At 40.6% G+C, this 18,177-nt stretch overlaps 1 protein-coding gene across 1 annotated transcript in view; it reads left to right on the forward strand.

Annotated features, from left to right (window-relative positions):
* Positions 1–3,429: 3,429 nt before the first annotated feature.
* The window catches only part of AKAP7 (A-kinase anchoring protein 7), an 81,503-nt gene continuing 66,755 nt past the window's right edge, over positions 3,430–18,177 (forward strand). Inside the window, 4 exon segments of the mRNA XM_057364376.1 lie at positions 3,430–4,972; positions 10,840–10,989; positions 12,040–12,185; positions 15,510–15,646. Coding sequence (XP_057220359.1) covers positions 4,822–4,972; positions 10,840–10,989; positions 12,040–12,185; positions 15,510–15,646 — 584 coding nt within the window. The 5' untranslated portion in view covers positions 3,430–4,821.

An 18,177-nucleotide genomic window follows, 5' to 3' on the forward strand; every position in this document is an offset into this window, starting at 1 on the left:
TATCTACTCACATTACAAAATATGAACTAGTAGAGGTTAATTTACTCTACCTTACATTCTGGAAAATGTAGTGACATATACCACAGTGATGGAATTTGTGCTTCTGAGACAAAACTAAAGAAATTAATAGTTTCTTTTAAGCGGGTGGTGGAGCAACATAGGGAAGACGGGTTTTGTTGACTAGAAAAAGGTGATGTAACTGCTGCAGAATGGGGATTTGCCTAGATTTATAGTGGATTTTCTGTGCTTAAAAGTCAAAGGAAGATTAGATCAGGAAAAGCATAGATCAGAAATGCATATTCTATATCTGCTGCTTGAAGTATTTAAAAAGAAGTATTAAAAATAGCCAATGAGATAACATTTGCAGGGTGAACTAAATAATGAATTAGCTCTAATAAATGCTATGTTTGGGGAGCAAAACCTGCAGGAGTTCAAGCTAGAGACTACACCTAACAATAACACCCAGTGCAGAGTCCAAATTGGTAAAATATGTCACGGACWGTTAAATTAGTGCAGATGTGTATCCAGCCACTCTTGCCAAAGCCCATCAGTCCTAGATGCAAGTTTTACAATCGTCTTGGTYGAATTTCATGTAGCAAGCATCAGTTGTTCCACTTTTTCAGCCTRTTGAGGTCCCCCCAAATGTCATGTTTTGCAGGAATGTGGGATTGGTCCCCAAGCATGCTTCTTGTTCAGGCAATCTCTGCCATCATGCTATCCTGAACCTGCTTTCCCATTATCCACCACTACCTTTCTGACAGAACATCAGCTTTTAGCTCTTTCGGTTCTCTTCCAGCTTAGGTTTGATGGGACTGTTTCTCTATCCTTCAGTAACCTAGTTTAAAGCCATCCTTATGAGGCTGGCAAGACAGTTGGCAAAGGCATTCTTGGCCCATTTTGTTAGGTGAATCCTCTCTCTATCCATCAGATGTCATTCCTCAAAAATCCTGGAGGAACCTGGAAATGTCTGAATTACTACAATGATATTAGCAGCATTTGTTTGTCTATGCTGATCTTTAGCCCATGTCCCTCACAGCAGGTCMCCATCCAGAGGGTAACAAGTGAAGAACTGCTGCTCCTGGTAATCAGTTAATTTTTCAGCTGCGTTTCACTGTTCTGTCCCCTCCTCCTGATATGTAAATGAACTGCCTGTGATCAACAGATCATGAAGATATCCATTTATGTTAYTTTTTCATGTCAGATGTCACTCAAATGCGGTTTCTATTCATTAACTACATCTGATAGCATCTTCATGCACTTCCTCCTTTTATACCAGTTACTGTAGAAGCTCCAGACTATTTGCTTTTCAATCATTCCATTAAATTACCTTATCTCAGGCATTCCTYTACCACTCATTTTCCATTATCTGTAGTACTGCAGCTCAAAATTTTCTTTGTTTCTGTGGCAAATCTCTTATTACTATCATGTCACAGTCTATTATTCTTCACTTGTCAGAAAACAASATGCTGTATCAGCAGCAACAGTAATGAAGACTTGTTTTGTATCAGTTATGTCCTCTCTTCTTATCACAATAACCCAAGCTTCCCTGACAGTATTCCATGCCCTCCCATGTCCTACACAATATCCCAATGTCTCTTCTAGGCCTCCCTGCAACATATCCCATTCCTGCCCTTTTACTACCCAACTTCTCTCAGTGAGTCATGTCCCAAAGACTCATAGCTCCCCCATATCTCTTGCTTGACTAARATAAGACATAATATATATTGACAATACGTGCCGTGACCTATCGTGTAATGAGCTGACCAATACTTATGGACAACCACTCTTGGAAAAATAGATACACAGCATTGTTTCTTCCTTCCCTCATTCAGGAGCTAAACGAGCCTCCCTTTTCTCCCAAATTTCCCACTTTTAGGAAAGGTGTGAGAATACCATACCTCTGAATCCTCTTACACTCTACAGAATTTGCCTGAAATTAGTGGGTGGATTGAGAGAAGGAAAGGTGGGTGAGAGGCTAACGGGCATTGGCAGTGCTGTTGAGTAAGCAAATACAACCACAGAGCTGACTCTGCTTCCTCTTTCTGTTAGCGTCACTCATCTGTCATGTGATTTTTTTTCCCTTTAAATGGACAACTGTACYGCTGAGAAGTTAATCAGAAACTTTCTTTAATAAAGGCAAGGCCACAGAAAATTGATAAAGCGCTGGCTTTAGCCCAAGCCTAAGCAGTAACAAAAAGAAGTTTCTGCCAGGCACCAGGTTAATGACCTCTGTGAAACTTGWGCAGTATTTGGGCAGACAGAAAAATCACAACTTATTACTTCATCATGCTAGTCCTCAACTGAACATTTCCCTCGAACACCACTTTTATGATTTGTAGGGACATTTCATGGGAACTGCTACCAGCTCTAGCTAAGGTACTTTTAATGTCTCACTTCCTTTCATCCTGGAGATAGTATATTCAGTCAGGTCGTGGCCAAAGAATACATCTACAGGCATAATTTTAATGCCAGGCGGGGGGGTGCTGGTTACAGACAATTTTGGCTCCATAAAAATGTACTATACTTTCATTTGTTGAGAGTATTATTAAATTCTATCTTAAATTAAACATTGCATTGGACTACCCTGTCAATTTTACAAACAGAATTTTTTTTTCCTAGAGTTTTCTTGCTGGAGATTTCTGCGAAAAATGTAGTAAATTGATTTGGAGCAGTTTCAGATACAAATTGTTTTTAAAACAAATATGTGTAAAAAGTCACTTAATTCAGAAAGATTTTCTCCCAGTATTTGATCTATAACTCTCTAAAATTTTTTTTGAAGTACTGTACTTGAAAATGGAAACAAGCTAGGAAGAGGTGACCATTTTTGCATTTATTCTCCTAATGATAGCTGTGAATAATGATATTCAAATGAAATGTTATTAATAAGAAAAACTCCAAGCAGCATCATCCTACAGCTTCTCCTGGATGTGACAGAACTTGGATTTCTGCATCACATCCAACYTCTGGCTTCTACAGAACTATAAAAATCAAATAAAAATTCTATGTGCATGGCAAACACAGCTCAAAATGGATCAAAATAATGGTAAAAGGAGGAGCCAAATACAGGCAGTGGCCTACTTGCMACTCTTCTTTCAACCAACTTCTAATCTCCAGCCACCAGGCTGATTCCTCCAACAATCCTATTTTATTTATTTGCTTTTGCYATCTATGGAGAACCAGATACTAGCAGTTTTTGTCTCAAACATTCTGTTACAATGGGAAGGTGTGATCTGAAGGTGAGGAGATGGGGCARTGCTGTTCTTACCCAGTTTCCTGCTCCACCTTGACACCTGTGCTTAGTGACCCATCCACAYTCACCTCCTGGAGGAGGGCTCCAAGGGCTGGCTGTGCATGCGTGAACRAAACAGGGCAAAATATCTGGTTTATGTAAGAGGCTTGCAAGTTGTCTATAAAAGAAGGCGGGTCAGGCCCTCTCACACACTTTTTCCTTTCATTTTCTCTCTCAGTTCCAGTTCCAGGTCTTCCAATACAGCAGGACCAACGCAGGATCTGAGGATTGGTGATATTCTTTGTTCTCTCTCTCCATTTTTCTTTCTTTATTTCTCTCCCCCCTTGCTTTGCCTGGGCAAAATGCGGCTGCTATATTCTAACCCCCCCCATACTGAACTTTGCTGTGGGTGTGGGGAGCTTGTGGAAGTGTGCTGTGGCTTCTGGGCCAGCACCTTTAAGAAATTTGTTTTCCAAGTTCAGAATGTAATGAAGTATATGGTATAAAATTAAGGACTTGTTAGCCACCATGTTTGTGGAAATGTATTTTAAGAATTTAAGAGCTTGTTAACCAAACTTGAGACTAAACAGTGGGCTGGTTGCCGTAATTAAAAATGCAAGAGTTCCCTGTCTTTGTTCAGCTTGGTGAGAMTTTACAACTAACATCACCCCACTACCGATGGGCTGTGACACCATCCTTACTCTATTTAAAAATGAAAGTAGGAACCTTTATACGCATGTACACCATCTGCTCCCTTAGATCTGGTTTACATGAGAGGCCAATCTGCAAAAGCACCAGGTGGCATTTTGCTTGGCTTCTCCCACCAAATGCCGTGACAGCATTTGGCTTCCAAGAGGCACCAAGCCTTTATTATTTAAGCAGGAAAAGAGCGTCTCCCCTTCCTTCCCTCAGAGAAGCAGCCTCTCCCAYACACAATTCTTTTTATCTGTTTCCCCACGGTTCCAGCCACCTTTATAATTCTGTGCGCATACCTTTACATGATTTTATCTTTTTTTTTTTTGCCAGTCAGTCTTGACTTGACTGACGCTATTCAGCAACCTCAGGGAACAGAAAATTTCTATTCGCTATATTATTTATCACCCTTGAGGCCCATTCCCATGTACGGCCGGAGCAGAGCCCTTAGTGCCCGCGGTCGGAGGGCCGGGGGCTGCGTAAAGCAGAGCACATTCATAGAARACTGTCTATTCTCCTCCAGAGCGCTGCTAAACTCCCGTACTCTAAGCTACAGCCGCTTATTTTGGGGACCGCTACTCCCGCTGGCCGCAGACCCGCCACTCCTCGCTAAGACACGGAGCGAMAGCAGCGCGCTCAAGGGGGATCGGCCGCCGCGCTCTCCGCCGTGAGGGGCGGCCCCGCCGCGGAGCGCCCGCTGGCGGCAGCTGAGGGGCAGGGCCGGCGCCCGCAATGCCCGCAATGCCCGCCATGCCCGCCGCGGAGCGCGCCGGGAGCTGTAGTTCCGCGGCCGCACGGCCCCGTTCCCCCGCTGCTTCCCCGAGCGGCGCGGCGGCTCCGCCAGACCCGCTCCGGCCCCGCGGCTTCCCGGTGGGCAGCCCCGCTCGCCCAGGCCGGGCATGCGGCCGCTGCTGCCGCGGCTCCTCCCCGCGCTGTGCTCGGCGGCGGCCCGAGCCCTGCTGGCCGGGCGGGCCGGGTCCATGGCGCTGCGGCCGGCGGCGGGAGCGGGACGGGCCGGGAGCGATGCCCGGAGCGCGGCCCCGGAGCACGGTGAGAGGCGGCGGGGCGGCGGTGCGGGACGGGGGAGAGGGCAGGCGCTTGCGAGGCCCCGCGCCCGCCTCCCGCCGGCTGCGGGCGGACGCTGGGGCGYAGGGGAAAACTTTCCAACCTAATTGTGGGCTCTTGCTAAAAGGTCTSCGGTGCTTCCCTGGCTGTCCCGCTTGGTCCCCAGGCTTGCAGACGGCGTGTGCATCCGATCTGACTGAATGCGAAACCTAACATTTTTCTCCCCTAAGTTTATTACTGCTCCTTGTTTTTAGTTCCCTATCTGTGTATCTGACCTGGCTGAATACTATCCTCTCTATTTTTCCCCCCAAAAAAACTTCTTTTTTTTTTTTTTTTCTTCTTGGCTATGTAAACTGTAGTGCCAGCGCTGGAGGTTCAAAATGTCTCAACACTTAAGACCGTCTACTTCTGCAGCAGCTCTCAGTTAAACTGTCTCTAAAGGATTCATTTTTTTATTTAAAATATGAATAGAAAGCAGCGTATAAAAGCTCAGCAAAAGTCAAAGGAGCCCCGACCCTCTTGCCATCAGGCAGATGGGAGGGAGTGGAAACAGGTCCCTGTGCAGAGAGGTAGAAGAATCCCCTCCCGGCATCTCTTGCCCTCCCYGGTGCCCTTACAGAATAGGTTCGAGGCTTTGGATCTCGAGGATCAGGCAGACAACAGTGGAGAAGAAGGTCTTTCTGGAGGGTCATCCACATCAATGCGATCAAACAGGTGGATCACAAATKCAGGTATTAAGAAGAAAAGAAGGATGGTGACTCGCTTCTGAGGGAGGCTCCCATTGTGCAGCAGGAAAGCCATGAAGCAGTCATCCTCAGGGAAAGGTGGTGGGGTGGCTGGAGCGCTGCAGTGGGTGGCTACAAGCTCTTCAGAGGGACAGGCGAGGAAGGAGAGGCTGTGGAGTGTCTCTGTACCTCAGGGAGTGTTTTGACTGCACTGAGCATGAGGATGATGATGATAAGGTTGAATGCCTAGGAGTGAGAACCAGGGAAGGTGGGTAAGCCAGATATCCTGATGGGAGTCTGTTACAGAGCACCCAACCGAGAGGCAGATGGAATATCCTGTAAGCAGCTGACTGATGTTTCACAATCCCCAGCCCTTGTTCTTGTGGAAGACTTTACCCTGGAAACTCAACACAGTGGAAGGGAGGCAGTCTAGGAGGTTCCTGGAGCATTTGGAAGATAACTTCCTGAYACAGCTGGTGAGGGAGCCTACAGGGACAGTGTCCTGCTAGACCTGCTCTTTATGAACAGAGAAGGGCTGGTTGGAGGCTGCTTTGGGCAGAGYGAYCACAATGTGATATGAGTTTTCAATACTTGAAGTAACGAGGGGCACAAAAASGTTTTCTGCCTTGGACTTTCAGAGGGCAGACTGTTGTATTCMGGACACTGATTTGGAGAGATCCATGGGAAGCTCTTAAAAACAGCAGGGCCCAGGAAGGCTGGACATACTTTCAGAARGAAATCCTGAAGGTGAAGGATCAGGCCATCCCTATGTGCTGAAAGACAAGCTGGTAGGAAAGAAGACTAGCCTGGCTGAGGAGGGAGCTTTCACAGGAACTTGGGGAAAAARGAGGGTGTATCACMTTTGCAAAAAGGGGCAGGCAACTCRGAAGTGTTTAAGGATRTTGTTAGGTCATKCAGAGAGAAAATTAGAGGGGTGAAAGCTCAGTTAGAASTTAATCTGACCACTTTTATTAGGGAAAATGAAAAGTGTTTTTCTAAATACATTAATAACAGAAGGGGGGCCAAGGAAAACCTCCATTCTTTATTGGATGTGGAGGTGAGTATAGTCACCAAAGATGAAAAAAGGCTGAGATAATTAACACCTTCTTTGTCTCCATTTTCAACAGTAAGACTTGTTATCTTCAGGACAGCTGGCCCCAGCTGAGCTGGTAGACAGGGACAAGAAGCAGAATGGACACCCTGTAGTCCAGAAGGGAGTAATTAGTGACTTGCTTAACACTTAGATGCTCACAAGTGTATGGAGCTGGGTGCAATCCATCCTAAGGTAGTGAGGGAGCTGGCAGAAGAGCTTGCTAAGCCACWCTTCATCATCCATCTGTCATCAGTCCTGGCTGACCAGTGAGTTCCCAGGTGACTGGGGATTGGCCAGTGTGACACCAATCTATAAGAAATGCAGAGAGGAGGATCTGCCTGACCACAGTGCCCAGCAAGGTGATGGAGCAGATCACGCTAAGTGTGATCATACAGCACATACAGGACAATCAAGGGATCAGACCCAGCCAGCACAGTTTAGGAAAGGCAAATAATTCCTGACCAATTTGATCTCCTTTTATGATGAGATGACCTGCCTGATGGATGAGAAGAAGGCTGTGGATGTTGTCTACCTGGATTTCAGCAAAGCCTTTAACACCRTCTCCCATAGCATATTCCTGGAATGGCTGTCAGCTCATGGCTTGGACAGRTGCACTCTKCTCTGRGTTAAGATCTGGCTTTACAGCCAGGCCCAGAGAATGGTGGTCAGTGATGCTGCATTCAGTGGGCAGCCAGTCACTASTGGKGTCCCCAGGCATYGGTGTTGGGCCCAGTCCTRTTCAATATCTTTATTGATAATCTGGATGAGGGAATCAAGTCCACCGCTAGCAAATTCACAGATGGAATGTTGATCTGCTGGAGGGTAGGAAGGCTSTGCAGAAGGACCTGGACAGGCTGGATTGAWGGGCTGAATCCARTGATAGGAGGTTCAGTGRGACCAAGTGCTGGGTTCTGCACTTTGGCCACAGCACCCCTGTGCCGCACTAGAGGCTGGGGACAGAGTGGCTGGAAAGTGGCTCAGCAGAAAAGGACCTGGGCTACTGATTGCCATTTGATGGAACATGAGCCAGCAGTTTGCCCAGGTGGCCAAGAAGGCCAATGGCATCCTGACCTGWATCAGCAACAGAGTGGCCAGCAGGACCAGGGCAGTGATTGTCCCAATGCACTTGGCACCGGTAAGGCCATGCCTCAAGTCCTGTGTCCAGTTGTGGGCCCCTCAATTCAGGAAGGACATTGAGGTACTGGAGCATGTCCAGAGAAGGGCAGTGGAGCTGTGGAAGGATCTGGAGCACAAGTCTGATGAGTAGCTGAGGGAGCTGGGGGTGTTTAGCCTGGAGAAAAGAAGGCTCAGGAGGATCTTATCTCTCCAATTGCCTGAAAGGAGGGTGTAGCCAGATGGGGGTTGGCCTCTTCTCCCAGGCAAACAGTGACAGGACAAGAGGACATAGGCTTAAACTGCACTAGGGGAGATTTATGTTGGGCATTAGGAAGAAATTCTTCACAGAAAGGGTGGTTAGATATTGGAATGGCCTGTCCAGAGAGGTGTTGCAGTCACTTGGTTCTGTTTAAGCAAAGGCTGGACATGGCACTTAGTGCCATGGTCTTGCTGCAAGGTGGTGTTCAGTCATAAGATGTAGTTGATGATCTCAGATCTCAGATTATCTCTTTTCCAACCTAAACATATTAAACCATTAACATAAACCTAGTGARCAGGCAACAGTGTCTGAAGACCAAATCTCACTGTGATCTGTGACATTTATGTGTCAAATATTATGGAAGATTATTCTATCTGAAACTAAAACCTGATTATGTAGAGAAGGCAGCTGGGAACAGTGCAATCAAATATGTTTTATCATTCCTTATTTTTGTGGTCTCTCCTTTACGAGCTAGATGTATCATAATTTTTTTTTTCTGCTGGAAAGATGACAAATGCCCATGAAAATCAGCAGTCACTTAACAAATAAAAATAAGCTACTCATATGAAATTCAGGTAAATATAATTAAGGATGCAATTAAGAAAAAAGAGTTTATCCTGTAACAGCATGATAGTCAAGAAGTTCCTATGGAAGCTGGTGTTTTTACTCTAGGTTTCAGATTATCAACGTTATGCCAAGAGTTTTGAAAAGTCTTGTTTTCAGTTTGTTTTAGTGACTAGAATGCAATTCTTTAATGTTGTTGCTGATTTCTTTAATTAGTATTTCCAAAAAATGGATTTCTTTTTTGCTAGAGGCACAACCTGTAGAATTTAGACACAGTGCCTGTTCATTTCAGTTTACTGAAGGTGCATTGTTAATTACTTTAGCTATGCCTTTACTATTGTGAACAGGCAGCAYTTTTCAAAGTGGCACAAGTATGTTCCTTTTTGAGTGGACAGAGCAAAGCAAATCTATCATCTCCAATATACATCCCTCCGATTTATGTAAGTCCTTGTTTTGTAGCTAACGCTACCTTAACAAACCCCTTTTGCTCCCAGCTGATTATGATTCTGAATTTTCAGTTTTTCTGCCCAAGCCTGACCTACTTGTTTATGAGTTTCATGGACCTCTGTCTTGTCCTTCAGTTTTAGATCTCTTTGGATCTAGGGCTGTTGTTTTCTGTATGCTTGTGGATCATCGGAAACAATCTGTTTTGTGTGAGCTTTAATCTAAATGTTAAGTAGTGATTTTATTATTGCTTTAGCATCTGTTTGTTATGTGCAGTTCTTTAGTGTCTCCAGGGGGAACAAGTAACAAATTGAAATACTTTGTTTCCTTTGAACAGCCTCAGGGATAAAGTTAGTTGTCAGACTGCAACCAGAGAGTGATTTATGCSTCCCTACTTTAGCATGGAGTGAATTAGCATTTAAACAGGTTGTATTTTTGTTTATCTTCTCCAGCATAAAATGATATATGTAAGAAACATTCCACAGGGTAATAATCACCCACACTGGGTCTGTAATATTGATTTTATACGTGTGTAGCCTTGCATGCCACAAGAACATAGTATGTATGCACTTTTGCTGCCAAATTTTCCTCTTAGGCCAGATTTGGGCCATCTGCACTGGTCATGAGAGGAGCTTTGAAAGTGCGTTGTCTGTAGTAATGAGCTGCCCTGGGATAAACTGCAATTTTGACATACAGCTCCTTCCACTACAGTAATCCCATTGTGGAGTTGTCCCAAAAGAGTATTGCTGAGTGCCTGATTACATGCACGTTGTTTGCTGCTTGAGAAGATTTTGCTTATTCTTTTTTTTAAGGTATAACTTAATATGCCAATATTTTACTGATGCAGAAATGCAAAGTAGACATAAGGAAATGACTCATGCTCAGTTAGTACTCTTGGGGAAAAGATCTTTTTAAAAAACTTGTTAGAGGAATTAYTCTGTCCTGTCTAATTCAAAATATTCTGTGATTGTGGTGTTACTCTGAATTAGAGGTTCATGTATATCTTTGTACATGCAAGATGTATTTTGATTTACATTGATTTTCTTCTTTAGCTTAAATACTAAAAGTCAGTTCTTAGAATGAGAAATTCAGAYAATTGCTGTCTAAAACATGCTATACTGTGTGGGAGATGCAGGAATAATCATCTCATTCCTGAATGGTAGAGKCAGCTGAGAACCCTTTGTTATATGTGGAATGGTAAGATTCTCTTCCTGCTTCTTCATGCCTCATTTTCAGTGTGTTTACAATGGAATTCATTTGCCAGTCTTTGTCTGCACTGAATTTCATATGCCATTACTGTTATCTAGCATGAACTTTATGTGATGTCTGAAGACTATTATTTTTATGCTYCGTTACAAGTTTAGGTTTTATTTTTTGCATAAATTTCATTTATTTGGGACCCAACAAGACCATAGGTTATTAAAATATAGAAGGTTGAACTCTCTTTTTTTGCTAATTCACATAAAAGATTAAAGTATTTTTACTGATCTGTTGAGAAGGAAGAAGAATAGGATTCTTGTGGGGTTATATGTCAATATTTATTTGCTGATCATTAACAAAATGTTTACTTGGTGGGTTGCCTATGTATGATATCTCTTAGCTGTTTGTATCAAAAACTAAGACCCAGTGTGTTGTTTTAAATATATTACAGATGGGCTGGAAAATGTACAGCAAAAGAAAATCTTCAAAGAGAGTAAGGAAGAAACACCACAGGGAGAAGAGCCATGTGCTACCGATTCAATAGACTCTCTAATGGCAGAAATGCCATTTGTGGATACAGATATTGAAGATGAATGTGCTAGTAAGTACATTACACCGAAGTAATGTGAAAGCGTAGACACATTGTGCACTCATTTCTTGGTCCTGCCTGTTGGCACAGACACATGGACCATGTGTAAGGCACAGCCTCCCTGCAAATAGGTTGCAGTCCAAAGCCTCTCTTATTAGTATTCAGTCCTGCAAATACTTGAGCATATTTAAAATTCCTTCTTTTTTTATCTTATGGCGCAATGAGTCACAAAATAAAGAAGACATTTCATATGTCAATTCACATTACTTTAGCTTCTCAAGTCTTGGGTTTTGGGAGCTGTCTTTCGATATGTGTATTCTCAGCATGGAGCTAGAAGTACACTTCTAATTGGACAGTGGGTGTCTGCAGYCTGGTCTTTTTGGGTATGGATCAGGCCATGTGGTGGGAGAGGGTCTGTGAAGGCTTGAGAAAATAAGCTGGGAGAAAAACAATTAYGTGCAAAGGAAGAACTAAGGACCAGCACATTTTTTTCACTATATCAGAAGGTGTCTTTGGGAAAGGAGGAGGTAGAGAGCAGATCTGGCTGTGATGATGTTTTCTTCTGGGTTGGGTTCAGTTCTTGTGCTATARGTTGATCAGTCTTAGTCTACTACAACGTTTTTCTTTCATAATCCTATGCATTACTTTGTTTTATATTTCAAAATGCAAAATGAATGGTATTTTTGAAGTGTAATATTGGCCCTTTTGTTCTAGAGTCATGTCCATGTTCAAGTGTAGMCAATTTGCAGGCCTGTTGTCCTGCCACGTACGTTGGCTAAGGGAAGCTCAGTGATTTGGAAGCTGTGTGTCTGTGTTAGCAGCTTATAAATCCTGCTCAGTGGTGTAGGCTGTTAGTTTAGGTGGGGTGCTTCACTTGTATGGCTACATTAAYTCAGGTCATAGTAGGATCCCACTGAGACAGTTCAGAGCATGGGCAGAGGCGAGTGGGAAGACATGCTCCAGTCAGTTGACTGAAGTCCAGCTCCTTTTGGTGTGATATTAAGAGTGTCTTTATTTTAATATGTCTGTATGCTGAAAGTAACTATTTTTTTTCCTCTTCAGTGCATGTGACCTCTGAACGAAATGCTAAGAAGAAAAGAAAGCTGACTACTGGAAGGGAAATTGAGGAAGGCATTAAGAGAAAAAAGAAAAAGAATAAACAGTATCAGCCAAATTATTTCATTTCTCTCCCAATTACTAATCCAAAGGTGATACTCTTTATTATACAATTTGGTACAACCAGAATTACTTCAACAGCTGCATGTGTTTRTAAGAATAGTGTTTGATATTATGCAAGAATTTTTTTTCAGGTATTTCTAAAGAAACATTAGAAGCCTCTTCAATGAGTAACTTTATGTAACATTTTTGTGAATAAAATTGCTTTCCTAGAAAAGACTGGAGGAAAAATACTTATGTTTTTATTCAGTTTGTCAGTCTTACGGATTTCACTGAAGCTGGCTGAAATTTCCCCTCTGTAGTGTTACAGTATTGCTTATTTTGTTGTTCATGTAGAATAAGGAAGAGAGACKTTCTTATTTAATTTAATAAGAAAATCTCTAGCAATAATTTTATCTTTCTTTATCCATACAAACTTATATTTGGATCTGTTACTGTTTTAACTTGGCAGTTTGTAGTTTATGGATTATGATAATTGTATAATTTTCTGTTTGTTTGGGGTTTTGGGTTTTTTTTTTAAGTTATGACTTATTTGATRTATTATCACTTCGTAGGTTAGCCTTTCAGGGTTCTCCAGTCTTGACTATSATTACTATTGATCTGTTAAATCTTTAAAGCTTTATATTTACTTACTTATTTACTAATATCCTCACAATAAGCAAAACTATGTTATTCTGTTACTCTTCAGAATAATGTGTTTCAAGTAATGGGAGAAGAGATCTTGAAATCAGTAGCTGAGGCCTTTTTTTGAGCACCTTTTTTTTAATTCAGAGGGAGGAATTGCTAGGTGTGATCCGCCTTCATTTTTTAAAATTAAGTTAGGACATCTCAAGAAAAAATAAATAGCATGACAGCAGTTGAAATGTAAAATAATACTTTGTAAGGTAATGGAAACAACAGGTCAAATAGCAATTTAAAGTTTTTATTTATGCAGTGGGTTGTATCTTGTTATACAGCCTTGGAAGAGTCCTTGTTTGCTTAATTAAAATTCAGTACACTCAAATGTTAATTGCACCTCAGATTTATTGGAGAAAACAGAAGTTGTGATATGCATTGTGATGGCACACCTGTTCAACAGCTGTTATGGTACATTTTGATCACATAACTTCTGGGAAAATATCTTTAAAATAAATTTCTGAAATTCAGAAAAATGTAGTAGAAAWTTTTTTTTTCTTTCCATATAATGTTGGTTTGTGCAGAGCATTGTCATTCAGCCAGAGAGAGAGAATGTGCTCAGCCTCGTTTTTATTTTACCTGGAACCAAAAGGAAGGTTTTTTTCTTACTTTCTTGGTGAATTCAGCAATGACTTTTCTCTGGAACTGCTAATTGGCTGTCTTTGCACTTAGCCCTATTACAAAGCCATGTTATTTGTTAGATTTTTAGCTTGTTTTCCTAATGGAGTTTATACAGCCATGAGCCTGTCCACTGGGCGTTTTGAGTTTTGAACCTGCTGTGGGTTTTCAACCTGTTGTCCAATTTTGGACAGAAAAATTGACATCCCAGAAATATTAATTTCCTACAGTTTTTGTACCATTGGTGCTTGYATAAAAGAGTGAGCCTTGAAAGAACATGCTTGTGTGGAAATAYTACTGAAGGAAACTATAGGAACATGAGCATGTGAGGTATTGGCTGCTAAACTAAATGCTGATCTAATAAATATTGATCTCTTTCAGAGCTAGGATGTTTTTTACTGCTATGATGACAGTTTCACRCTATCTTCTGTACTCTGAAGGGCTTGTACATCTATAATTTTTTCCTTTGTCAGCTCACACATGCAAATTAAATTTAGAAGCAATAGTTGAAAATGGAATAAAATTGTAATGAGTTAGTATGATAGTTGTTTAATTTTTGAGTTTTGTTTCTGTTTTTTGCTTTAGCTTATAAACTTAAATAATTATTCAGTCAATACATTGTAATTAGCAGGGATCATGTTTACCTATTCTTTGCTTAAATATGGGCTAAATTTCTCGTGTATCTGAGACAATGAAACTCTTATTTATCCAGGATAGGTCAGTTCTGACATATAAAGATGGTCTTATTACAACATGATTTATGATAACATGTTGGTGGAATTTTCTTCGTATGTCCTACACTGCCTAAGACACTTGAGGTTTTATAAATGCCATATCATTTTTTCTGGCAAGTAGCTTTTACGTTCCCTCCTCCTCCTTACTCTCCCTAGCATTGGTTTCTTTGAGTTATAATTTAGTTATATKACGCTACTAGTTATCCATGGCACATAAGGTAAAAGCTCTGCATGGCAAAACTCATCTTAAGAAATTCAGTCAAAAGAATACTGAACACTCCCATTAGATTGTGTGTTTTTTCCCATTTATGTGTTCCTTATGATTAACAGAGCTACCAAAATATATCAATGCTTTTTTATACCTAAGAGCTACTTGTGCTTATCTAATAAAAGTCAGTCTATACAGACTGTACAGTACATTTGTGAAGTATTCACCACTGAATTTCAAATAAGTAAACAACAGAAAAAATGAGATTGACATTTTCTACGCGCTTCTCTTAGACTTTATACACCAAAGATGATTTGTCTGTAATGTCTTTGCTCACTGTGCTTTTAGAAGTAACTAATTTTGTCAGATGGTCAAGGTTATTTGATTTAATTTCCACTAACATATTTGAGAATTGTTGCAGCTTTTTGGTGTTCTGTTTTTTAAATTGCTACCATACAGATAGCATAATGTCAAGCACAGTAAACATTTTGAATACAATTTATAGACCATGTATAAATATTTTTCAATTAAGAAAATGTAATTCCAGTATTTTTAAAGAGAAAGACTGATGAAGTTAGAACTGTATGCATGTTGTATGGAAATTTGTCTAAATATGTTTGAAGGGAGTATATGAATGGTATCTGTCTGTTGGACAATATAATCAGAATTGCAAATCAGATATCTACAAATTGCTTACTGAATATTCTGGTTTTGTATGTGCCCAGTCCTGCAAAGATCAATTTTTCCAGTCACTTTTCTGAACATAGCAAGATACAAGTTTAACAGAGTGAGCTAAGAGAAATTCCTTGAAGAAGCTTTTTATTGGTATTACCAGCAGCGTAAAACTAGTCTGCTTCAGGAGTTTATGATACTTATGGAAGGAAATGCTTATTAAGATGTGATGGGGAGTGCCCAGTGATTTATTAATCACTCMATTTGTACCCAGTTTGGATTCACTCAGGTCAATTAGCACAGCTTTATAGAGKATTAAACTTCCTTCTGCTAGAATGGTTTATACATAAATGTTTGCTTTTAGTTTGTGTGCTTTCGTGTTCACTTGCATGATGGGATACAGTAATTGTTGTAGTGGCTAACTGTTGTTTCTGTGTCTTTCTTCCCAGATTACTGGCAGTGTTCAGGCTGTTCAAGATGCAGTAATACTAAAGGATCAAAGGCTTTCCAAAGCAATGGTTCGCCCTGGCTCATTGCATGTCACCATGTTAGTGATGCATTTGTCCAGTAAAGAAGAAATTGGCATGTAKGTATTTAGTGTAAATTAAATATATATTGATATTTTTGCTTGATATGTTCCTAAATAGACTAGAAGGGTTAACTGACACTTTTTTTGTTCAATACACAGTCTTAGTTTACTAGGGTTATAGAACATCTAATTCATGTTGTTTTTAAAATGCTAATCTTAGCCATTTTCATAACTTATGGTATAGCATAAGCTCTGAACAAAGTATTTTTCCCTTGCATTTTTCTTACTGTGTGCTGAACTTGCATGCACAGATCTTGTCTTTGTTGAAGTAATTCTTTAAAAACAATATTTTGGTATAGGGGACAGGGGAATTCAAAATCTGTTAAAATGTAGATTGYTCATAAGAAGGTGAGAATCCAAGATAGAATGTTGTAACCATTTGGTACTCAAGGGCATGCTTCTAATAAGTAGAAGTATTTTGGCTGAAAGCATTTGACACACCTTACAATAATGAAAGATCAGTATCTTTAAATCAGTTACCTTGTTTGTTTTACACACTTATTTTCCTTGAATTCTATATCCTTGAGGCCTCTGTACTCCTACCTGTCCTGTGAAGATGCAAATTTGTCAGCATCTTCATCACCAACAGTCTGATCTAAGGGGAGAGAGACAGCCAGGAACAGAGAATAGCAAGGCAAGCAAAGGATACTAAATCTGGTAGATTCCCTTCCCTCTCCAGGTGCCCCTTGTTTCCTGGAGTAAGCACTGAAGTTTCCTCTTGCCTGGTTGATCAGCAAACTGTGATAGCACCTGAAAGCTGGTGAGAGCATCCACCAGCTGTTTATGTGAGATTTTTTTAAGAGTTTGAAGTACAAACTTCTTAAAAAGGGAATATGGGATGATACCTCAAAGCATATATGCCTCCTCATGAATATTTTTTAAGAGTCCAAGACTGTATACCAAAACAAATATTCTCAAATCCAGGCTCTTCTGCTACTCTATGAGCCCCTTTTCAGCTTTTAGTGTTTGAATGCCACCAAAGCACTGACTTACAGAGTTCTTCTCTGCCTCTCCCAGCAGAACTCTACAGTCCAGGCACTCAGGACTGTCTTCTAATCAGCAGCAGCTTCCTCAGAGATTCACCCCTTCCCTGGCCAGATGCCTCCTATAGGTTTCTAGCTCAGCTATCCTCAGGTATTCTAGACTGCATGGTCTTTTAAATGGGAATTCTAAAAATTTTTCATAACTGATGTTTTTTGTTTAGTATTTTGGGAGAACTCAAAGATAAAATGCTGCATTTTCCTTCCTTTTTTGCTTCACCAATTTTTGATACCAGGTTAAAGGAAAAAGCCAAGATCCAGGCTGGCAAAAGAACCTGTGTGTGATGTAGGAGAAGAGTAATCTCTCAAAGAAAGTACAGCTAGTCAGCTGGGTATATGAGAGTTCACAGATCCTTAGGTTTGGATCCATTAAGTTATTTAGATATCTGCAGTTTTTCAACTCTGTTTGCACAATAGTGCCTCTGTCTATACAGAAATGAAATGTGTTGAATGCTATTTGAAGTCAAATGCGTGATAAGAATGTGCTAAACATAACATTCAATTCGGCACAAAGCCCTTTGTATGGTATTTTAGTACATACAGCTTTCACTCTGAAAATGGAAGATCTGTATTCCAGGCCGCTCTTTCTAAGGGAATGCAGACCTGCCATTCCCATGCAAGTGATTGACTGTGGTSTAGCCTTCATGAATACACTATACATCCCCTTTTGTAGGATTGTATGAAATCAAAAATATGATATTTTGAAACGAGAAAGAAAGCAAGCAATCAAGAGTCATGACAGAACTCCCTTCAAGCAAAGAAGTTCTACTCTATGCTAACTGTATGCATAGGCATGGGATCAGGTCCTAGAAATCAGGATGCCTCCCTTTGCAGTAAATGCGTAGTTATGGATTATAGTGTCAAGTTTTTCTTGCTAGTTTCCTGTCAAAGACTCTGTGTCACCCATTACAAACAGAACTAAAGGAATTCAGTTTGGCTTTTTTGCTAAGATTGGTAAGATTTATAATAAATAATCAAAATTAAAACTCAGAAACTTCTGAAAGAAACTTCATTAATTTTAAGTGCTGCAATATTTACATTACAACAGTATAGAAAGAAAACAGGCATTGCTTCTATAATTCTAGCCTGTATTCACTTAGAATATGCTGCTTAATTTTTTTTTCCTTTTTCCACTTTAGATCATAGTGCTTGTAAACTTTTTGGGTGTCTCTGTGGATTAGTTGCACTAGTTGACATTGTAAATACTATTTGGTATGGAATAACAAGAAAATGCCACTGCTGTGTTTTTTGCTATTGACTTTAGTGGAAATGTTTGTCCTTGTGCATTATTCTTGCAAAGCARTTGTTATATTTTATAAAATGGTTGGTAGAATACAAAAAACAAGACAGCTAGAGTGAGATGGTAACTATTTTTCTACATAATTTAGGGTTTTCAAGATTATATATAAAAGAAAAAGTAGAACTAAATCTTCTATGCCACAGTGCTTAACTGAAAGCACCCTACAGTGTTTGAATTGACCTTTCACA

Source organism: Malurus melanocephalus, unplaced genomic scaffold (genome assembly GCF_030028575.1).
Source record: "Malurus melanocephalus ecotype Western Australia unplaced genomic scaffold, MMel_1.1 scaffold_38, whole genome shotgun sequence".
Classification (NCBI taxonomy): Eukaryota; Metazoa; Chordata; class Aves; order Passeriformes; family Maluridae; genus Malurus; species Malurus melanocephalus.